Source organism: Ambystoma mexicanum, chromosome 4q (assembly GCF_040938575.1).
Source record: "Ambystoma mexicanum isolate Mex_15411 chromosome 4q, UKY_AmexF1_1, whole genome shotgun sequence".
NCBI lineage: Eukaryota > Metazoa > Chordata > Amphibia > Caudata > Ambystomatidae > Ambystoma > Ambystoma mexicanum.
This window is the reverse complement of record NC_090928.1, coordinates 1,008,234,355-1,008,259,039: the sequence shown is the minus strand read 5'-3', so window position 1 is coordinate 1,008,259,039 and position 24,685 is coordinate 1,008,234,355. Positions and strand designations below refer to the sequence as shown.

Below are 24,685 nucleotides of genomic sequence, written 5' to 3'. Positions count from 1 at the left end.
GGACGACATCCTCATCTATGCAGAAGATGCAGAGACTCACGATGTAGTCCTAAGGAAGGTACTAGTGAAACTTCAGGAGGTAGGGACATGCATGAGATACAAAAAATACAAGATCAAAGTAAGCAAAGTGGGATACCTGGGATATAAAATCTCAAAGGATGGCATCAGTCGCAAAAAGAATCTCCTGCAAGCCATCATTAAAAATCCCCATCCCTAATCTCAAAGGATGAGCTAAGATCCTTTCGAGGACTGGCAGAGTACTACACACAATTTGTGACCCAGTTTTCAGAAACAAGAGGCCCATTGAGAGAACTCCTGAGAAAAGGGGAAGATTATGAATGGCGGCAAGAGCAAAAAGCAGCATTCAACGAGTGTTCAAAAAGAGAATAGTAAATGCGTGTTGTGTCTGAAACTGTTCAACCCGTCATTGGACATTTATATAACCACTGATTCTAGTGCTTATGTGCTAGGAGCCACACTGATCGAGAAGAAACGTGACACAGAGCATGCAGTTGTGTTTGCCTTCAAAGCACTATCTAATGCAGCCAAACTGCAAGAGTACACAGCCGGAAAACTGCAGGTTGGAAGAATGCACAAGTGGACTGCATGCTGTCTCTGCCGGAGCACAGATATCAGCCACCTCATTCCTTAAGGATGAATGTGTGGTGGTGTTGGTGAGTGATTTAAAAAGCACACAGTTCCTGGAAATGAGTGAAAATCATTGGTTAGAAGGGTTGGCCAAAGATGAGACCCTAGGAAGAGTTACTGAATGGGTTTTGAAATGAGTGGCCCAGTGAAAGGATCATTGTGGAAGGATTGAGGACCTACTGGAAAGGGTATTGAGGAGATTTATGAGGTGGATGGGTTGTTAATGAGAGGCAATCAAGTGATACTGCCTCTATGAATGAGAACAGCGATTCTGTGCAGGGCACACTCTGGTCATTTAGATGGCAATATGAACAGATGAAGAATGCAAGAGTCATACTGGTGGCCATGAATGGACCAAGATATCAGAGTAATGATGGAAAGATGCCATGAATACATGAACAGTGATAAGAGACGAAAGGTACAGCAAGCGATGTTGATCCCCACAGAGATTCCTGAAGGAGTATGGCAGAAGATAGGCCTTATCTTCATCGGACCTCTTGATGCAATGTCACTGGACCACAGGTATGGAATGGTGATGATAGACTACCTGTCAAAGTGGGTGAAAGCAGAATTCATGCCCAATATCCCTACGGCTACAGTCATAGAGGTGTTAAACACAGTCTTTCAGAGGGAAGGCCTACCAAAAGAAATAGTAGCTGACAGCAGCGTCCAGCTAGTATGAAGGGAAATTGAGACATTTTTGCAAAACCACAATTTCAAGGAAATAAAAGCAAGTCTCTATCATCCCCAGGCTAACAGATTAGTTGAAGGACTAATAGGTTTATTAAAGTTGCCCTACAACTTGCTGCAGCCTTTAGGATGGACCTTTACTAAACCATTAAGGAAGCAATAGCTTTCCACCATCTCACCCAAATGCAACCACTAATGTGTCTCCCTTTCACTTGGTGAGGGGAAGGAGGCGTGCCTCCACACTGGTACCCCTGAGGTTATCCAAAGTGAGATAGGATGATACCGACAACAAGAAAGATCTGGTGTGGAGAATTCAAAGGAGCAAAGACCTGATGAAAGCACTATCAGAACCGCTCTGAGAACAAAGGTGAATGAAGGTGACATGGTGAAAATAAAGTTGTCACACAAGGATCAATTAACAGGATCCAGGTACAGTCAACCCTTGGAAGTAGTACAAAAAGGCACTAATCATGTGTGCACCTGAGATGGAAAAAGATGGAATCTAGAGAGAATTGCTATATTCAGAAGACAGTTCCCCGAATCGAGAGAGCAGTCCATGATAGAATCAGCAACACAGGACCAAGAAGCCTACATGGAACAGGAGAGTGTGGGAAGAGAGATCAGTTTGGAGGAGATTCAGAAGGTGAGCAGCACAGGAGACATGACAAAGGAGGAAAGTGACTTGCAAAGCAAAGGTGACCTATCACTACCAGCCACAGAAAGAGCAGAAGGAGTGGAGAATGCATCACTGAGGACATCGCCTAGTGACAATCGTCCGCAGCGTGAGAAGAGGAGAACCTTGTGATGGAGCAGCACCAAACTGCTCAACAAAAGGAGGTATGTTAGGATGCAGCCTCGTGAGATTACAGCAGCTTCTGTGATCTTGCAAAACTGCAATGCGCAGCGCGACCAAGGGAGGAAGCAGATGCTCCTCCAATCAAGAGGCTTGTGTCTCACAGGAACAAAATTGAGACTCACAGACAGAAGGATTAAAGTAGCACCTGCAGCAGTGAAGCAACTGCTGTACATGCACAGTTTAATTAGTAAGGCAGTGAATAACAGTTCTGTATAGACAGCTGTATTTAGAGTCTGTGATTAAACAGATCACTCCAACCACCGTGTTGTGTTTATGTGAAGCCACAACACTGGCCAAGCCAAGAATAATGCAACAAAGAGCAAGTTTGCATGAAGTTAACTCAGGCTATTAACGTAGGCTAATAATTGCCCTACACAGGTGTGATCAATTGCTAGCACTTGCCAGCCACGGGGCTTTTGATTTGATTTGATGCGGATTTGTAAGGTGCCAAAGCCCCTAGGCATCAGGGCGCCGAGAACCCATCAAGAGTGGGAAAGCCAGAAAGCAGATAGGCCTATCAGAAAATCAAGACTAATCCAACAAAATACGCTTTAGCCCCTTCCTGAATCTCAATATGTCTGTCTCTAAGCGTAATTCTTTAGGCAACTAATTCCAAAGGATAGCGGCACGGACGATAAAGGATCTGCCCATGACCCTATTTCTTCTGCTTATTGGAAAGGAGAGGCAGACTGACTCACTTGTTCTAGTGGATCTAAGGTGATGCTCAATTGCAACAATTGTAACAATTGTTTATATGGTAAGTCTCAGGTAATCCGGTGACTTACCATATAAACATCTATGAACAATGGTCAAGGCTTTAAAGCGGATTCGTGCTTCCACTGGAAGCCAGTGTAAATTCCTCCGATGAGAGGTAATAGGCTGGTGTTTAGGGATCCCATTAACTATACGCACTGCATCGTTCTTGAAGACTTGGAGTCGCCTGATACAATTTTTGCTGTCTCCAATCATCAGGACATTGCAATAATCGATCCTCGGCATGATTAATGCATGCACGAGGATCTTGCAATTAGCCTCTCTTACATACGGTTTCACTCTCTTGAGTAAACTGAGAAGGTATTGTGCTTTGTTACAAACATGGTCAATGTGCAGTTTGGTATTGAAAGAGGAGTCAAAAATGACACCCAGTGTTTTAACTCTATACAGTTCTAATGGGATGATTTTCAATGCAAAAACTCTCATACTGACCATTCAAATGGGATCTGGCCTGGTGAGAACCAAATGCATAAACTCTGTTTTGGTAGAATTAAAACACATCCCATTATTGGCCCGCCAATATTGGATTGTTGTGTAGACTTTATTTATGTGCGCCACTCCCTCTATATACGTGCCGCTGAACTGAAAGACAAGCTCGGTGTCATCCGCATAATTTGTGAAATGCACACCCAACTTGTATAAGAGCTCACAGAAGGGGCAGCAAAGGATGTTGGATAAAGAGGGAGATAAACACGCACCTTGTGGGACCCCACATTCCAATAATTCATATGAGGAGTGTGCATGGCCCCACACTGTGCGAGATTTGTGGTCGGTTAGAAAAGACTTTAGCCAGGTCATAGCCTGACCTGCTTCGTTAACGCATACTTGGTCTGGAAGGGTGAAGTAGAGGCATAGGGCAGGCTGCCCATAACCCGCAAAGGATACAGAGAGGAAATACATTCTTAAGTTCGACCCAGGACCATACAGATCTGTACAGTTCTGGGACACACATTTCGTAAGCAAAGTGCTGTGTGGGATAACCCCAAAACATGCCCCAAATTGGTGAGAATAAGAGGCAAGATCATGAGAGAGAATCGCGACAGAAACATATCATGTGTGACTTTCACTGATTTTTTAAAATGCTATACATTTATTTTCATTTAAGCAAAACATATAAGCAAAAGTTTAAAAAAGTATGAAAAATCCTGTTAAGTCTTGCAGATTTCCATGTTCTCATTACTACTGTTCAGAATATCACAATGTGCACTCGCACGTCAAGATGCTTTTCCTTTCAGCATAAGATGGTAAATTAAAGCTGAAATCTATTTACAATAAAGCAAGGAGGGTATTCCATACGAACATGTGATTTTTTAAAAATAGAAATTATGCATTTATTCAAGTAGTTATGTGCTTCATTTATTTATTTTGTATCTAATATAACTCATTTTTGGAATTGTGGGGAATAGTGTAGTCACTCAATGAATTCGCTCTAAAAAAAAAAAACAAAGAATGGTTTTCATAAAAGAGATCATTAATTCACTTATCCCATGAAGTCCTTTGTTGGCCCAGTCATATGAAAAATATCTAAGCCACACAAATTGAAGGTAAATCCGTGAAATGCTTGAATGCTTGCTCTTCTTGTACCCTTTTTCTAAGATGGATGCTTACGAAGCAAGGTACGGAAAACACTGTGACCTCTAACTAGTGCTTTTGTTGTCCATAGATCTGGCAGTTTATTCAGAACAGCAGTTTCGGCTTACTGCGTGCACTGTCATTGGCTGTACAAACAATTCCGTGGTCACCGTGCATACGGCACAGCTGCCGCCAAGTGGCATGGCTTCCCCTGACCTGACAGTCTTGGGTACCAGAAGTATTGCTGTTCGGTAAGTACCGACTTTACTTTTTGTTTCCGACATCCCTGAAACATAATGTGAATTTATATAAGAATCCTTTTCAGTTCAATCAGGGAAAGGGACTTTAACAATTACAAAATGATATCATGAAATCCATAGAACTGATTAGTTTAGTGTTCTGTGATCTTTAGAGTGTCGCTTGCCAGCGTAATTTCCATTGTGTCTTTACAGAACCATGCCAAACTGCTGTGCACATGCAAATGGATTCTCTTTAAACTTCAGCTGAGGAAATATGTATTGCCTAGGTTATACCTCTAATGACTTGGCAGCGTTCACTTGTGGCTGTGTCTATGAATTCCTTGCAAACACAACTGTACGAACTAAATTTAGCATCATCCTTGCATCAAAAATAGAATGTAGACGGACACTTGCATAATTTAAAATATTACCTCAAACCTGGTTTTGTTTATCATTTGCATAAACTGATATGCCGTTAAAACTGTGCTTCTTTGTAGCCACTCGTTTAATATAAAACTCACAGGTCCATCAACTATACTGGAGTCTATGCTGTCAGGCGACTGTTCTTAAGCATGAAGTATTATTATTGTTATTAAAATGTGTACTTCATCCAATTTTCCAAATAAACATTCCTAATTATTCAAAAATGAGAACTCCATCTTATTTTCTTTTTTTAGTGTTGAGCCGAATCTTATGCTATGATGCAGGGAGAGTAGAAGGGGGCATTTGTCTAGTGGTATGTGTGTATATGTGTATATATACATACTCATTGAAACAAGTATGTTAAAGGGACGTTATGGTTATGTTGCACTCATAAAAGCCTCTGAAATTCAGTGAAAATACGTTGATAAGGGGACGTTATGGTTACAAGTTAAAGCTGAAAAACCCCAGGAATTCGCCAGTTATTACAACAAACATGCCCGACGAAACATGCCCGACGATCATCAGCAAGATCTGTTCTGTTTTATTTATCCAAAGTCATCACAAAAAGTACACTTGCCTGAGGAATGTAAAGACTCTCATTGCATTCAGTTATTTGTAAATGTTCAATTTCAATCCCTTCTCATAAAAAAATCAGAGTTTTTACAATTTTATTCTTATTAAATTATTTTCTAGAAATCAACATGTATAAAGACAGTGGGCCTCATTACAATGAGGGTGGCCATGTAATGAACGGTGCTGGTAAGGGACCGGCACCGTTCATTACGGGCCGCCACATTACGAGGTCTGCTCGCGGGTGCCGCTAAGGACGTCTGGTCAGACCAGACGTCCTTAGCGGAACCCGCGAGCAGACCAGGATGCTAACAACGGGTCCATCATTAACAGGCCCATTGGTAGCATCCTCCCCATTCCCATTGAGCCCTATCGGACTCAGTGGGAATAGGGGGGAGCCCTATCGGGCTCAAATGGGAATGGGGATGTACCGGGTCCCAGTCCCGAGAATGGGAATTACCGGGCCCGCCAAAGTTCCAAAGGACCCGGACCCGATACCCGGTTTGGGGGTAGCTATGCTGCTAAGAACGGCATGGCTACTTCCAAACTCGTAGTGAGGCCTAGTGTACATTAGAATAATAATCATTTAAAACATTAGTGAAACAGTTCAACTAGATCTATAGTCAAAAATGTCATTGTATTAACACAACACACCATACTGTGATCTCACACTCAAACTAATCCATATCAATTTCATTCGTACACATTAAAAAAACAGTCATATTTGTGCAAAACACGCAATAGGAACAGTTTGTCTAAAAACAACAGGTCATACAATTAGACTTTCAATGCAAGATAATATTTGTTGTTCATAAATGCATTGATACTTTGATAGTTCTGGCATATATTATATGATTATTCTAGTACAATCAACTGCCACAAGCGTTTATGTAAACCAACACAATAGAGATCCTAAATGGAACTTGAGCTGTTACAATGTCGACTCAAGTTTCAGGCATGCTATTTGATGTAATTGTCCTACTACCGCCCTTGTTAGGACATATAAAGAAACCTTAATTTCGGATCACCTTGGTGTGTGTTGAATCGTTTAGCCAATAAGTTCTCTGCCTTGTTGTGTTTTCCACATTCCAAATCACGAATGAACAAAAAAACACACAAAGGTGAAAAAATATATATCTCCATCAATATACAGGCCAACAATATTTCAAGTGTGTTATCAGAGACATTTTGTGTTTGTACCTCTCTTAGAAAGGTAAGATTATAGAGAATGTCCCACTTTACTGTCCTTGAGCATTGGTGCATTTGATGCTAGATTAATCTATATCTACTTTTTCCAGATTTTTACAACAGTTTAAATATTTAAAAAGTTAAAACAATTTATCTGAGAAGCGCTGTGAACTCCCCACATTTGTGTTTTTTCAGGTAAACCACGGGTTGCCATTCCAAGGTCAAGGAGAGAGATCAGACACATTTAGCCCTGTGGCCTATTTCTTTGGACTCGCCCTCAATGTGGTATTTGCCCATCATACGTAGAACATCCACAAACAGTCGTCTCAAGTTGACTGTCTGTCACAGACACCTACCAAAAAATCTTGTATAGCAATGTTCATTTGACAGCATCCATCTAAGCCAGAGAGTTACATGTCTCTATTTGTCACCAGCGGGCAAGTACGATGTTAGAATGTGGCAGGCTCAGCTTCTTTTTGTTACTTGACAACTCCATAAATTCCCTCTGTCAAGAATTAAACACGTGGTTTACATAGCACACCCCATTCATTCTCATATTTCCATTCCCCTAAGGCAAAATCGATTCTACTAATTTGAAAAAATGTTCTAATGTTACCTTATTGATGTAAAAGGGTGCTGATGGGTGAGAGGAGACAAAAATTCAAATCTCCATCACATTCTGGAAAATTGTATGTGGTTGAATGCTCACCGGCGTGGCCTAAACCGATCAATAAGAGAAAATTATGGGCTGGCATTAATGAAAATCCCATCTAGGAAAATGCTTTATAGACCCCCTCAATAATTAATTAGGTGACCGAGGGTGTTAGGGGAGGCAGTAAACCAGTTGCTGTCTCCTAAACGCTCATCAGCCCATGGAGGATCCACTAGTATCTAAAGAGATCTACTGCCCAAAATTGTTACACGCGGGTGTAAATTGTAACACGCCCGGTTTAGAATTTCTGGTATCTTGCCTAATGGTGCCTCTGCCCCAGAGCATATAATGTGGTTGAACCACCACCGACCCACCTCGCGGGGTGTACAAGGTCTAAACAAGACCATGCGGCCCCAATAGAAATTTCCGAAACGGAGCAAACTGATTGCTGCTCCTGGAAAAAGGACGAGGACTGAGAACTCCCTCTCTCCCTCACGGGCTAGAGGGGAGTTTTTATTCAAGATGAACATGGAAGCTGATCTACTTACACCGACTTCCACAATAACAAAAAAAACAAGAAAACACACAACTCGTACCTCAATTCAACCATAGTTACTCCTGCACTCTTTCCCAAAACCAATGGCCTTGCTTACCTATTTATATACACTTCCCCCGCTGATAGCTGTCTTTCCGTGCCAGAGTACTGCGTACACGTACACTTGCTTGTAGGTAGCCGTTCGAGAGGCTACAGTGACCAGTTCATTGTTTGGCGGTGTGTTTCTGTTTGTTTGTATAGTATTACGGGTAAGCATTACAATTGGTCAAAACACCTGTGTTGCCTACATGATGTTGTTGCTTCCTATTGAAGAACGTGAGGCAGTTCCAAACTACTGCCGCTATGTTGAATTGGGTCACGATTGTTAGTTCGTAGTACTGTGGGATGGATCCGAATGAGCGTCTTGGATTCCAAACAAACACCCATTGCTGATCAAAACCTATACACATCAAAGCCTAACCCCTCGAGTCGGTAGAAAGAGTGTAGTTTTAGTCTTGTTTATTAGCAGTTTTGAGATCAGCTGATGCTACAGTGCCGTGTGACGCCTCGCAGACTACTCAACTCTTGTTCTCAATCAAGCGCCTTGCTGGCCCATAGTAACTGCAGCTATTATTGGAGCCTGAGATTATTATGGAAACCTGGATACACGGTTTAAGAGCTGTGAAACAAATGGTAATTATCGCTTCTGGCTACGAGTTACTTAATGTTGTAATAAAATAGACCATTGTATTTCCTCATTAAGACCAATTTCATGAGTTCTTAATTGATGTATCCAGCATTGCTTCAACTTTAATAGTCTGTGTTCATTGAGTATTGACTCATGTCCTGCTTCATTTGATCGATCACTGTCCAGTGCATCTCGTCTTCTGTAAGGTTGGCACCCAAAAAATGTTGTACTAATGGCGCTGCAAGATTTTTTGTCTTGATCCCTGATCTGTCTTCATTAATGCATGTGACAATCTTTCTTGTGGTCATACCTACATATAACAAATCACAAGGGCAACTGATAACGTAACATAAATAACATTACTAGTCAGTTAGTAAATTGTCAAAGTTGCCAATTAAAGTTCTCTTGATTGAATGTAGTTGTTCTGGATGTTAGATTAGATGTTAGATGGCAGACACCGCATTTGCCACAAGCAGGCTGGCCCAATATATGTACCCTTTAATGACTCCATGGTACTCTCAGGATGTTCTGTTCGCAATTCATCTTAGATCTTTCTAGTCTGGAATGTACAAGACAATCTTGAAGGTTTTTAGCCCGTTTTAGGGCAAAAAAGGGGAGCCCACTGGTGCATCCCATACTTTTCTACCAGATTCCAGTGTCTTTTTATCAATTTCTTGAGTTGATCAGTTTGATGTGAAAATGTTGTCACACATACAATCCGGTCGGTATCCGTTTTCTTCTCCCTTGGACATAATAAGTGTTTTCTTGATGTTCAGCGTGCTCTTTTGGCTGACTTTTAACGAGCTTCCGGGGGTATCCTCTTTCCAAAGGTCTATCGCCTTATATATTAGCATGCTGTTCGAAGTCGCAGGTGTTCGTACAATTTCATCAGAGTCGCAAATATTCCCCATAGGGCAGATTGTCTTTTTGGGAATGCAGATGTTGGCTTGAGTATTCCAACAGAGTGTTTCGGTCAGTTTGCTTTCAATACAATGATATATACATGCAGCCTTCCTGATGGGCGATGATTGAATCCAAAAAGGGTAGCTGTTTGTTATCTGAAAGGCCAGTGAATGTGAGGTTGATGTTACACTTATTGAGCCAGCCAATGAACGATTCCAGATGTTCCTTGTGCCTTTCCAAGTGAAAGAAATATCATCTATGTAACGTTTCCAATTGGAAACATGACTATCAAATGGATTGTTGTTATAGATGATTTTTTCTTCAAAGTCTGCCATATATATATATTGGCTAGACTTGGGGAAAACGCTGTCCCCATAGCCGTACCTTGTTTCTTGATATATATGTTGTCCAGGAATTGAAAAAAATTGTTGCACAAAGCGATTTTCAATACAAATTCCGTTTGTTATGTTTTGTGGTTATGTTTTATGGCATCGGGCGGTTCTTTATCCTGTGCTCAATGCACATCAAAGCATCCTCCTGCGGAACATTTTTATATAATGCAGTGATGTCTAATGTAACTAATAGACTGGTTTTGCCTTCAAATGCCAAGCCCTCATAGTAATTCATAGTAGCCATAATGTCTTTGAGGAAAGATTGTGTATCCTCAGCCAATTCATGTATGACCGTTTCTATGTATTTATCACATGGTTCCAAAATGGTCCACATAGCAAAACAATGGGTCTACCCGGAGGATCTAAGCAGTTTTTATGCACTTTAGGCAGTGCATATATTGTTGGCAGTCTGCATTCACTTGGTGTCTGGAAGTATGCTCCCTCAGTGCTCAGAAAACCTAATTCAGTCCCCTGTGTGCAGAGATCTTGTACAATGTTCGTAAGTTAATCTGTGGGGTCTGTTCAAAGTTTTAAATATTGGATTTCATTGTTGATTAAAGCATATACCATCTTCTTGTAGTATTCCCTAGCCATTACTACTATTCCACCGCAATTGTCTGCAGACTTAATGACTATTGTTTCATTGCAGGCTAAACCTTTTAAGTCAGTATTTTCTTCATGAGTCAAATTTTGTCTGTACCGTGCTGTATTACGGTTGTTGGTAATAGGGGTAGGGCTTTGAGAACCATTCTTTCAAAGGTGTTAAAGGGATGTTATGGTTAAGTTGCACTCATAAAAGCCTCTGAAATTCAGTGAAAATACATTGTTAAAGGGACGTTATGGTTACAAGTAAAACCTGAAAAACCCCAGAAATTCGCCAGTTATTACAACAAACCTGCACAAGGATCATCAGCAGGGACCTAAAGCATGTTTTTGCAAATCTGTCCTGTGTTTTATTTTTCCAAAGTGTCATAACGTAAGTGGAAATCTAGTGATATGAATTTGGTATCTGGGCAGTGGACCTGGAATTCAAATGTGTACTCTGATTTGCTGATTGGGTAATGTGGCATGGCCATGGCTGCACACCATGAGCACTGGCCATTTGTCACATTATTAGGGTATAGTGGACACTGATCTAGGATGCGATGCAGGGCACTTGCAGTGAATAATAGGGATGGTTTGGTGCCATTGTCAATTCAATTATGATTTGAATCCGTAGCATGCACGGCTGGTAACAATCAACATAAGTATGAGTTGCAAAAATTATGTTTGTTGAAGGGGGTTTATAGTTCTTTGATATATATTATAAGAGGAATTATTAATAACTCATATACAGTGATGTGATATGAAACATGTTCACTTAGAAGAAACTATTACATTGACAGAATAAAGGTTGTTAAAGGGTTGTTAAGGTTAAGGTGCACCCCACTCTTTTGACTTCTCTGCCCCAGCAGTTATCCAGTGACCTCTCACATTGCAATCCCTTGGCACTTCTTTCCTGGGCTCCCATGAGCACTTGCACATCCGTACTGCTCCTTCTATTTATGCACTTCACTCACTGAACAATGCATATGAACTTTTGGTGGCATTTGGTGTGTGGACATTTTATATGTTGATAGGGTTATATGTGGAGTTTTTGGAATGGATTGGTGGATGGATGTGTGACTGTTCGAAAGTAGGCAATGAAGGAGTGTTACAAATATAAAAGTAAAAAGGTTATAAGGGGTGTCTTGTGTGATGGTGTGCACATGCCATCCCCGTCTTTTAATGATGAATGGCCTGGGAAGGGGACTGTGGACCCACAGCTAGTTGTAAAGATCCATGTATTGTATGCTAGAGAAAAGTATTTGGGACTGAGAATTGTTCCTGTTCTTTACTGGTTTTCTCTAGTATACAATTGTCCATTATTTCCATTAGCATAATACAAAATGTTAATGGAAATGTTGGACAATCTTTTTGAGTCTAACTACTTTGAGAAATTTAATGAAGATGGAGTATTTAAGATTTGTTTTATTTAGTTCTAGTTTTTTAAGTGTGAAAGGTGGTTCCTAAAAGATTTTGTGGTGTTTTTTTGTTTTCTATTTTTTGTTTGATTTCGTTTTTGTAGGAGAGGCCAGGAAGTAAGGTGGGGGAGGGAAGTGAGGGAAGGGGCACCAATCACAGATAAGGAGGGGAAGGTGCATAGGGCAATATGTTGGGAGTGCTTTAAATGGTGTGGGGCAGTGCTTCTCATGCTCCTTGATTACTGCATTGAAAGCACTTAGGAACTGCTCTCCCCTGCAGAGTGGTGTGTTGCAGTATATACAGAGTAATGTTGTCTTGGAAAGATATGGATCAACAGCCTCTTGTATGGATTGAAAGGTAGCTGTTGGTATCTTCTGCCCCACAGGAGTGGCCTGTATGGTGGCAGTAGTGGTTGAGGAAGATGAGGTAGAGGCAGAGAACCTACTGCTTGCTGAGGAAGGAACTGCCTTTCTGAGAGCATCCCGGTAATTGGATTTTGCGTGGCATCGCATGAAGGTGGTCTCATAAGAGTACTGCTCAGGTTGTCAGCGACTAATGCATTTAACCTTTGCAGCCTTAACCTTCGGTACATCTCCAATGGTAGTAAAAAACTGCCACACCCATGAGTCTATCTGGGGGCTGGAGGCAGACCTTTCCTCTCTCATCTTCCTGGTCCTCTTCATTGTTTTGTGCATGATTGCATTTGTTCCATTGTGGAAGCCCACCTGGTGGTGTTGGTGGCTGCTGGGTAGGAAGGATGGCTATGACTCATGCCATTTTTTAAATTAAATAGCAGTTGTGCTAATATTGTTCCAAGCATGTGCTTTCTCCTGGATTGCAGATGGAAAATGAGTTAGAATAGATCGAGGAGCTGTGCAAGGGTACATTTTCAACTTGAAACTTCCTAGATGATCTTAAAATGCAGTTTTTAACTGTTCATGAGTCACAGACGTGTTTGCGATCATGTCCTCACACTGCACGCAAGCACGTGGTCACGTCACACTGTCCGAACAGTCCGCAGTGACATCAGACATCCGCAAACCTCGGCTAACAGGAAACAGTGCTAAAACGTTGTTGAAAGTTAATAGAAGTGTTAGAAATGTTGCAAAGATGTGTGGAATGGCACCATTTTTACTTGAAACTTTGGAGATTGCCTGAAAATGCTGATATAGTGGGGGTAAGTATGATATTAGGAAGTGGTAGCACATTAGGGTCCACTGGTAAAAACCTATGAAATTCACACAAAAAATGTTGTCGAAGGGACATTATGGCTAAGTTGCTAAATACCCATAAAATACATTGAAAAAACTTTGTTGAGGGGACGTTATTGTTATGTGGCACTAATAAAAACGTATGAAATTCAATGAAAAAAACGTTGTTAATGGGATGTTATGGTTACAATTAAAACCGATCCCCCCACAAATTTGCCAGTTATGGTAAATTGAGTAACCATAGCTCACACCAGCACCGTACACTGCTAAGATTAACAACCAGGACATCAAAGATGACATCACAAATGTCATTGATGACATCACATATCAAATTAATTCTTATGAAAAGTTTCTACAAGGGGCTGTGTTTTTAATGTTGGTAGCAACATTTTAGGGGTAAATGGGAGACCTCTCTTGAGATAATTAATGTATTAAAGAATGTAGTCACCTAAATAAAGCATTATATTTGAGTGTTGTTGTTGATACAGGAACCTATTCATACACACACATAGGCAATAGCTGCAGCATGCACTATAGAAGTACAATATTTTTAATCGGGTAATTAGGGATAATACATTAATGAATTCTACCTTATCAGAGTTTTGAGTAATGTTAAACATGGTATTAATGGCTAATAATTCAAGACACACTGCACACATTTGCTACTAGAAACAATACATATGAAGAACTACAATGCATACAAATGAGAGGCACATACAGCGAAACTAAAGTACGGAAGAAAGAAACAACATCACCAGAACATGTCAATAACATTAATGTTAATCTTCTTGTAAACAAATTAATTGTGGTTTGAGGCCTGCTTATTGTCACATGTATGTGCTCCATGAGCTAAGATCAAACTAGATCAAACCGTAATATCCAAAAATCGTTCACACATGGGCCGCACCACTATGGTAAAAAACCTTCAAGAGCAATTGATTGTAGTTGATATTTGGCTTAATAAATCATAGTAGCCCTTACTTGAGACACGTGTTTCAGCACGTACTGTGTCTTTTTCAATAAGGGCAGTAATAGTTCTTGTTCTGTTTGACTGAGACCACGTGGGTCTAGAGTCATTGATCAGCTGGATGTCCAGGGTAAAATCCCTCCCGCAAAATATCTTGTCCGTCCCCGCGCATCAGCCAAGATCAACCGTGCCCGTGCTACACTGATCCTCTGGAGAAATACATTACTCAGATTACGCATGCATCCCCCTGGATGCGCCCCACACCACAATCTCCAATCATTCCATCCACTGCAGTTCCACAGACCAGGCCACATGCAACCCGAAATCCCCAACTCTGCCATCACCATTCCCCCTCTGATCAGCATAACGAATAGGTTCCTCAGGCTCCACACTCAGTTCATCCCACGCATCGCCTATACGCCCTCCAGCATCTACATCCTAGGCAATCACACATGCCAGAGAGACCTACCTGTAAGTCCATCAACTGTGTGTCACCCTCATCTTTAAAAATACCCTCACTGGAGTCATGCAAACCAATGCCATGCCCAACTGCAAATCCCTACTCGCCAAGCTCTCCTTGTCCCTGACTGACTCCATCACCATCCTCCTGATCTACCGCCCCCCACCGGGATCTAGCCTTGCCTTCAAGGAGAATTTGCTGCAAAGCATCTCTGTGTCCATCAAGCCCAACTCTACAGTTGTAATGCTTGAGGACCTCAACCGAGGTCTTAATGACCCGGCAGACGCAACAGCCTCTGCATAGCCTCTGCATAGCCACAGCACTTAACCAGGCTGGCTTTACACAATGCTCCCTTGAGTCCACCCACGTACAAAGCCACACCCTAGACTGGATTAGCGACTGCTACTGCAACATCTCTATCCCCATCACCTCCAATTGCCCATGGTCCGACCACCATACCGTTGCCTTCAAAGTCCCACACTCAGATCGACCTAGACCATTTCACCTGGCCAAACCTGAAGGCATGGCACAGTGCATAAAAAACCTCAACCCCAGCAACCTCACCCCATTACTTTCTACCCTTGCGCAAACCCATCCACAGTGACAGAACAAGCAACTCTAGTTAACTTCTACAAACAGACCATTGCCCAGGCAGTAGACACGCTTTCCCCCTGAAACTCAGGAAAGCCGATCCCTCACTAAAAAAAAATGCCTGGTTAACTCCTGGACTCCTTGAATCCTGTGCCAAAAACTACGCTTCTGCATTAGCATGGAAAAAATAAACCTCCCCAGCAGCCAAAGCCCTCTTCTTCTCCATTGCTGGAGACTAGGGAAGGGAAATCCATACTTCCAAAGCTAACAGCTACAACTCCAGAATCATCAACGCCAAGTCCAACTCCCGGGAACTTTTTTACAATACTCCGGGAGATAGAGACCACCTGCCCTCCCCAGCCAGACATAACAGTGGACAGCGCTTAGTGCAACAAAATCCAAAACACCCTCTTTGGAAAAATCAACTCCCTCAAAGAAAAATCCTGCGGCAGGATTTGCCAGACTAACCAAACAACCCCCATCCACAGCGCCCAGCCCTTTACCGACCCACACCTTCACCCTGTTCTACTTCCACCCAGTCTCAGCCATGGATGTCTCTAAGTCAAAAATCTCAAACCATTGCGCAGCAAAGGTGACACTTGCCTCGGCTTCAGTCATGAAAGTCACTCACTCCCTTTTTCACAGACATCATTAATGCCTCCTTCTCCACCAACTTCCCTGAAGGAAGCATGGGTCCTACCACTGCTCTAAAAACCCTTCCACAACCCTTCCATACCCATGAACTATCACCCCATTACTATGGTCCCCTACCTCCTGAAGATACTGGATCGTGTTTCGCATATCCAAGTTCAACAATCTCAGGAGAACAATATCCTGGACATTCGCCAATCAGGATTCTGCCCAAAACACAGAAGCAAAACTGCCATACTTGACTTGAAAATACAAATCGGCGCCAATAACGACACAGGCAAACCTGCCCTCCTGAAGATGTTTGACCTATCCGCAGCATTCGATCTGGTTGACCACCGTGTCCTCTGGTCCCAACTCACTGAGACAGCTAACTTATCTCCATCATCCACCAATTTGATTAAATCTTTCCTAGCCAACAGATACTCACAAGTCTTCATCGATGACTTCTCTGCAGAACCTATCCCTGTCACTTGTGTCGTCCCACAAGACTCCTGCCTCTCCCCTACGCTCTACAACATTTATATGAAACCCCTCTTCAACCACATTGACCGGCTTGGCATATCTTACACAACCTAGGTAGAAGACATGCAGCTCCCTAAACCCCCTTACCAGCTCCTACGCCCAAGACTCAGCCACTATAAACTCTGTATATGAAGTCATACAAAAGTGGATGGCTTCCCACCTACTCAACGACAATGAAACTAAAATCCTCATTGTTGGCTCCCAATCCACACTGCGAAACATCAATCCAGCCTAAAAAGAATTTATCATCGACAGCAACTGAATCACCACCTCTGCTACTGCCAAAACTCTTTGTCTTTACCTATACTCCAACCTTGACCTCTCGCGCCATGTAAACTCAATTGCTTACACTCCCAAACTGCTGCATGACAGTAAGCCATTCCTCTCCACTCCCAACCGCCTTTCCATTGAAAGAGCAATCATAGTAGCAACACTTGACTACTGCAACGCCCTGTTTACCGGCACCTGATGATTCAGAATAATGCTCTCCGAGTGGCCACTGGTCTCTCCAAAATCTGATCTCATATTGAAAGCCAGGAGAGAGGCACACTGGCTGCCTACTATCTGGGAAAGGATTACGTTCAAAACATTGTTCCTAGTCCATCGGTGTCTCTCCAATACTGCACCATCCTACTTCTCACGCTGCGTGGAGAAATACTTATTGGCCAGACCTCTCAGATCATAGAATTCTCACCACCTGAAGATCCCAGCTTCAATCGCCTCTCAGTGGGAGGTAAGTGTTTCCCGGTCGTGTGCCGCTAAACTCTGGAGCAATGTCCTCCTACTGTTAGAGAAAAACAGATCTACTGGACCTTCCGCAGAAAGGTAAAGTCCTGGCAGTTCAACTAACTGTTCTGTGTCTAAGACTCTTTGTGCCCCCTTCTTCCCGATTTCCCTCAATGCAACTAGCGCCTAGATACCAGAGGGTTTTGTGCGCTGTAATAAATGCAAAAATAAATTAATAAATTAATAAGAAAATTACTTTAAGAACATATGAGAAGGTATTTATTTTTATGTATTTATTTATTTCATTTGCAAAGCACTCATACAACCCGTAGGCATTGAGGTGCTGTTGAGGGTACAAAGTATTAGTCAAGCAAGTGTAATACAGGCATAGTTTCATGCGAGTACAGGGTGACAAAGGTGTGACCAAATGGCAGTTATGATAGAAAACAGAATCATACATATGTATAAAACCAAGTGGCAATTATCCTACTCAACAGGCAGTTGGTTGATGGGACTGTAAGGTTCCTGGTGAGAGGCATAATGGGGGGAATATATGTTTAAGTAAAAAGCTGAGTTTTTAATGCTCTGTGGAAGATCCAATAGGATTTCTCTGCTTTCTGGGAAGGTGGGAAGCTGTTCCAGAGCTTGGCGGAAAGGTATGGGAAGCTGGAGCGTCCAGGTTTGCATCTTTTCACTTTGGGCACCATTAGTCTATCTGTGTAAGGGGTCCTAGTGGGTCTGGAAGAATGGGCTTTGGCAATTCTTTTGGAGAGGTAAGGTGGTCCTGTGTTGGATAGGCCCTTGTGGGTGATGGAGAGTGTTTTTGAAAATGATCCACTCCTGGATGGGGAGCCAGTGTGCATCTCTTCTAGCTGTCGAGAAGTGCTCTCTTTTTGGGATGTTTAGGGCTGCTGTAAGGGCATTATTCTGTATTACTTGAAGTTTGAGTATGTTTCTGGAAGAGGTGCCATCGAACAGGATGCTGCAATAATCAATCTTTGAGACAATGATTGCATGGGCAATGGTTAGGCAATTGGTTTTATAGAGGAAAGATCTGGCTGCATTAAGGACCTCGGTAGCATAGGCTGCGGAGGAGGCAATGGCACTTACCTGTCTAGTCATGTGAGTGATGTTTCTAGGTAGATCCATAGGGTCTTTACAGTGTTAGAGACAGGAATCAAGCAATTGTCGATTGTAAATGCAGAATATTGATTGTTGAGGGTATTTAGGGCACTTGGTGGGCCAACAATCAGGATTTCTGTCTTGTCGCTGTTGAGAAAGAGGTGATTGGCTGCCACCCAGGTGTGAATTGTGGAATACATTGTGTTAAGGGTGTTAGAGTCTTCCATGTAGTTGCCTTTGAGGGGGATCAAGATTTGTGTGTCATCGGCATAGTTAGTGTAAGCGATGCCGGGTGAATCCAAAATGTGGAATAGGGGTCTGGTAAACATATTGTACAGCGCAGGGTCGATGCAAAATCTTTGTGGCACACCACAGGGGATAGGAGAGGAGAGACGTTGAAGATCTCTGAGAAGATTGTCATCACTGTTCCATTAAGGAATGATGCTCTCCAGGCCTTGGCAGAAGGTGAGAAATGAGCATGAGTGGTAAGGTGGTATGAGAGGATCTGGTGGTTGACCGGGTAGTATGCCACAGATAAGTCTAGGAAGAGGAACAGTGCAGAATTGCCTTCATTGCTGATCTCATCTAATTGATTTTTTAGATTGATCTGAGCACATTCTATGCTGTGCCTTGGGTGGAACCCGGATTGACACATCCCTAGGATTTGATTGTCCTCAAGGAACTGCTGAACTTGTAGGTAGGCAGCTCGGTCCAAAATGTTTAGGAGGAAGAGTACCCATACTTCTTTGAGGCTGGCTGTATCTTTGCTTTGAGTGAAGGAGATGTTTATGATAGCTGTGATGATGGTGGTTTAGTATGTCGGCACAGTCTTTGATGAGGGATGCAGGGCATATGTCGCCTTTGTATTTTGAGGGTTTTGGATTATTAATCAGTTTGGCGATATCGGTTTCGGAGAGTTCTCTGAAGAAGAACTGAGTGGTGGAGGAAATATTGAGGGAGGCGAGCAATTGTTACTAGAGGTCATGGGTACTATGTTGAATGTCGCTTGTTGAGATAAGATCTTCCTATTCAAGGTGTCAATCTTGCTTCGGAGTGCCTCTTGGATGTTAGAGCACCAGATCTTATCTTTAATGATGATTGTGGGGGGAACAGCAGGGTATTCAAGTTCTCTGCAAATGGTGAATATTTGTTTTGCATCTGAATTAGCATTGCTAATTCTAGTGTTGAAGGAGTTGGACTTAGCTTTGATTATGAAATGGATAATATGGTGGTCCGGACAAGGACAGGGTGTATTGGCCCTGGTGGAAATTTGCCAGTTGCGGTCCATTGTACGGCCTTTGTTGTGTTTGGGGTTGGTGATGCGTTGAGTGAAGCCAAGCGTGTTGAGTGTCTCAGATAATGATTTGGAAGGTAGGTCAATCGGGTCATGGAGGCCCAGGTTGAGGTCATCTAGTAAGATTCATTTTGAGGAAGCTTTGAGGTTATCCTGGAGGATATGAAGTATGTTATGCTCAAGGTTTGGAGAAGGGTCAACAGGGTGGTAGATAAGGTAAATGGTGATAGTGCAGGTAGGGGATGGTGAGAATGTTGAGGGAGAGAAGATCCGTATTCTTATCAATTAATGTGTGAACTTGTCTAAGGGGATGGAGTCTCTAGCAATCATAGCGACTCCGCCTCCCCTGGAGTTGGATCTGTTGTTCCATATGATAGTATATACCATGGGTAAGGATAGGGCTATGGCAGGGCCAGAAGCCTCATGAAGTCAACTCTCAGTGATGGCCAGTGTGTCAAGGTTGAATCTCGTGATGAGGTCATAGATATCGAGTGTGTGGGCAGGAGGGGATTGAACGTTGATCATGGCGCATGTGAAGAAGGGATGTGGGAAAGTGGGCAAGGTGACAGAGCCTTGATCAGGGGTGGATGCTTGAATCTGGGAGGCTAAGTGGGGAGGTGGGGGAGGTGTCTGTTGTGTAGGTGATCTTTAGTTATGTTGGCAACTGTGGATTTTGATGAGGCCCTTGTCAGTGATAGGAGGAGGAGTGGAAATGTTTGGAATCTGATGTTCATGAGGAGGGTGGTTTATGGGATGGACTGAAGCTTTGAGTGAGGATTTAGGGCTGGGCTTCTGTTTGCCATGAGCTATGCAGTAGTGATGTGTTGGAAGTTGTGAGGGGGTGAGATTGTGAGATTGTGCTGGGTGTGGGTTTGGGAGCAGCGTCTGGTACTGCATTTTGGCTTGTAAATAGCATTTATGTGCGAGTTTGGAAGTGATGAGTAGGGGTAGTGATTGTGTTACTCTTCAAAGGGGTTGTTGCTGAAGAAAGGGCAGCAGTTGGAAACTCATCAGAGAAGAGGGTGGTGTGTGGCCTGAGACGTGGGTTCCTGGTGAGGGATTCCTGGTCTGTGGTTTGGGCGGATTTATTGCTTAGAGGTAATGTGGCTTTAGAATCTTTGTGAGGGAGCAGGCTGCCTGCTGTGCTCTGGGGCTCAGTCTTGGAATGGGTGAAGCGTGAGAGCGGTGATTGCGGGCATTGGTTGATATCGTGGCTTGGCGGCAGTGTGCACGTAGTGCACACACTGCAGGTATTGTGAGGTTGGTGAAGGCATGAGAATTCTCCTGGTGTGTTAGTGAGGAGAGTGGGGGTGACCGTCATGTTCAGAGGGAGGCTGGTCATTCTAACGGTGGAATGTGCCATATTGTTTACATGGCGTGTGGCTACAGAGTTCGAGGGGAGATCAGCGGTGGATTTGGGTGGAGCAGCCGAGTGCACATGTGCGTTTGCAGGGTATTGTGGGGATTGTGGTTTTCTGCATGCGAGTCGCACAGTGCTGACCTTGTTTGTGAGTGATGAACGGAGAGCAGGGCAAGTGCGTGGGGCAAGGGATCCGGGCATAAGCGGGGCCTGCTGGTGAGAGGATAGAGGTAATCGCTGCGAGCATAGCTTGTGCTCAAGCAGGGATTACTTTGTATCAATGCCTCTCAGAAATGTCTCGGACGCGCACCATTGTATGTAAGCGCTGAGTTGAGTATGAAACTGGCAGTTGTTCTTTGATCAAAGGAGTGTATCTCATAATGCAGGACGGATCTGTGAAAGCGTGTGGGGGGCAGAGGGATGATAGAATGGCAGTGTAGACATACATGCAGCGTAGTGTATAGCAGAGTTTGGCATGCATGGATGTCCCACAATCTGATCTTTGCATACAATATCAGAATGTACAACAGATGTACATGAAGCTATCCCTGGTGCAATGTTAATGGCAGAGCTAGTGGAGGGCAATGCACATGATGTGGTATATGAAGATCAAGCTTATCCAGAATACATTGGTGAGCTGAGTTATATCATTTGGGCTGTGCCCATGGTCAATGAAATGTTTGATTGTCCAGTGCCTGAATCGAAGCACATCTAATTTCGCGTTCAATGCGGTATAGAACAGCAGAGACTGCTGGTAGAGGTGCTGGCTTTCTGTGAGGGCTGGCTTTGCCTGCTGGCGCAGAGGGTGGCTGCTTCAAGCTGGTTCACCAGCCATTCATGGTGCTGCAGGCCCAAGGCAGCTTGGGAGCCTGGTGTGCACCGAGGCACGGTGGTGGCCATCTAAGAAGCTGTGGTAGGCCTCCTAATTCAGTGCTTCTAGCAGGGCTGACCCGCACTCCAGACAAAGAAAATCTCCACAATATTAAGCTCCTAAAAATAATGCTAAAATCAGATTAGATTCTTAGATTTATTTTTAAAAAAAGGGTCAAACAGTAACAAAACAACAAAACAACAGAGGCAGGACGCCATGGGGCATGTCCTGCTAAACAACATGTTTTGTGCTCAACATTGTGGTTGTTCACGTTTATATGCATATCTCGAAATAACATCTGTCCCACTGGAGTACAAGGATGAGTAGTGGCTAACCGCCTACTCATCCCTCACAATTCTACAAAACAAGCCTGACCCCAGTCATAACATTTTCAGCTCGTATATAGTATAGGATGTTCGACAACGTTATGTTCTTGTGAGAGCACAGCACATAAGCCCACTTTGGAAGCTTCAGTTTGTAATAAAAGTTAGTGATTGAAATCAGGCATTTTAAGGACAGGTTCACTACACAGGAATTTCTTTGGACCCCAAAGCCTGCTTGATCCCATTTGCCACACAGTAACTTTTTTGGTTGGGCATTCTTGAGCTTATCTGTCAGGTAAGATTGTGGAATAATTGGGAATTAATCTATAATATCCAGTCAACCCCAGGAAGGTATAAAGCTCTCTTTTGGTCTGGGGACGGGCATTATTTGAACTGCCTTCACTTTCTCATGTTGTGGTTGTACCAGACCATTCCCTATGAAAAATTCTAGGTATTTCACAGCGGATTGGGCAAAATGACACTTTTCTGGGTTGGCTGTGAAGCCAGTTTTCTCAGGTTCAAACTAATTTCATATAAGTACTCGACGTGTTCTGGCCAAATGCCGCTATGGATTACAACATCATCCAAATAGGTGCCATAGAGCCTTGATTAAGGTTTTAAAAGTGTATCCATTAGCCTCTGGAAGCTCTTTGAAACATATTGTGTATAGGTGCTATATTAATAAACCATCATAAACCCATTTGGCTATGGCCCCATGCAACCCAAAGGGTAGATCTTTAATATGGAATAACCCTTGTGGAGTGGAGAAGGAGTTTTTTTCTCTCAATCAGATGGGTTTAATGGGACCTGCCAGTACCCCTATGTTACATCTAAATTTGAGATGCATTTGGCCAAGCCTAATTTCTCAATGAGATAATTAATTCTCGGCATGGGTTAGTTATCAAACACTGATATGGAATTCAACATCCAGAATGCGAGGCAAAACTGCCATGACTGATCCGGTTTTGCAATCAAGTCAATATTGGAGGACCAAGGAGGGTTAGATTATATCCGACTTGCATTTCCTCTACCTCGGGGTCAGTTACTTTTTTTGGAGTCTCAAGGATTATATATGGTCTTAAGTTGATGGTCTTCCCTGCTGGTGTTCTGATAAAATGGAAGGGATTAACAACCGTGCCTGGTTGATCTGAAAATACTTAAGGGAATTGCTCCAGTAAATAAATGATTTTTTTTGTTAGGGGAAGGTATTCCTCCCCAGACCCTTTTGTTCCCTGCTCTGTCTCTGTTGGTTCTTTTACTTCCTGGAGTACCGTGAAAACCTTTTCTCAAGAACTGCTTTGGTCCACCTGTTCTCCCTCTTTTGTATTGTATGGGTTGTTCCCATGGTTATGGAAGAGGATTTTGATTTCTGTTTGAAGACTGGATCAATGACTCTCACCAGAACATCTAACCCATTTTTCCAGGCTTAGCCCAATTTGGAGGCTAGTCTAATATAGGTTCCTTTCAAAGGGGTTAAGGTCAGTCTCTTGGGGATTAGTTGTCTTTCTCCTGGTAGTATTATGACTTTGTCAGTAATATATAAACCAAATCCTATGGATTCAGATGTGGCTACTGTAGGTACTTTGGGGCTCAATTTGGTAAACAATACAGGTCCCCAAATTTCTTTTATCAGTTGGGAGACACTGCACTTTGACACCATATCTGAAGGATCAGAACAAGGATGAGGACGCTGTGAAGACATTTTTGCTGGGACTCCATTTGTGAGATCCTTTCTCCCGCTGGTGGTGTCGGCATTGATGTGCGTGACGGCTGCTCACGACGCTAGCTGTGTGTTCACACCACCACCAAACTCTTGGTTCCAGCTTATTTGGATTTCCTCCGTTCTCGCACGCCAGCCTTCCAGCATTTCTTGTTACATGCTGGAGGTGCTCTGGCATACGCTGGCACCTCATCCTGCAATAGCTCCCGCTCCTTCTGCTCTGTTACAGTGGGATCCCCTGGAATTCTCAGTTTTCCACCCTATCGGCTTTCGGCCTGCTCTCTCTGGTTCTTTGGTTTGTCATCCCTTTTCAGCATCCTCTGCACAGTAAATTGAATAGTCTGACTTAAAATAATATTCTCAGTTTCTTGTGGTTGATGGTATAGGTTCTCTTTAACATCATGAAACTGATAACATTCTACTGTATTATATATGTCCATGTAAGCCATCACTTGAAGGGCCTCACTGAGTTCCTCATGGGAACATGAGTCCTTGTCCCTAAAGGGGGAGTCTCCTGGTGAGTTCCTACTTGCCTCTACCCACAGTGTTGTGCAGCAAGTTTACCTCTGTAGCCTCACTGGCGGGGGCATCCCTTTAGGTAGAAGGGATACATTCCCCCAATTTGGTATATAGTCTTAAATTGATGGTCTTCTCTGCTGTTGTTCTGCCGTTGCTCTGCTAAAATGGAAGAAATTGGCCACCTTGTCTGGTTGATCTGAAAATACATCAGGAA

The 24,685-nt window shown here is 43.0% G+C and overlaps 1 protein-coding gene across 1 annotated transcript in view; it reads left to right on the top strand.

Moving 5' to 3' along the window:
* Window positions 1-24,685, top strand: part of USH2A (usherin) — a 4,817,015-nt gene that overhangs the window by 2,109,328 nt on the left and 2,683,002 nt on the right. The window contains exon 33 of the mRNA XM_069608572.1: window positions 4,632-4,791. Coding sequence (XP_069464673.1) covers window positions 4,632-4,791 — 160 coding nt within the window. The remainder of the gene's footprint in view (window positions 1-4,631; window positions 4,792-24,685) is intronic.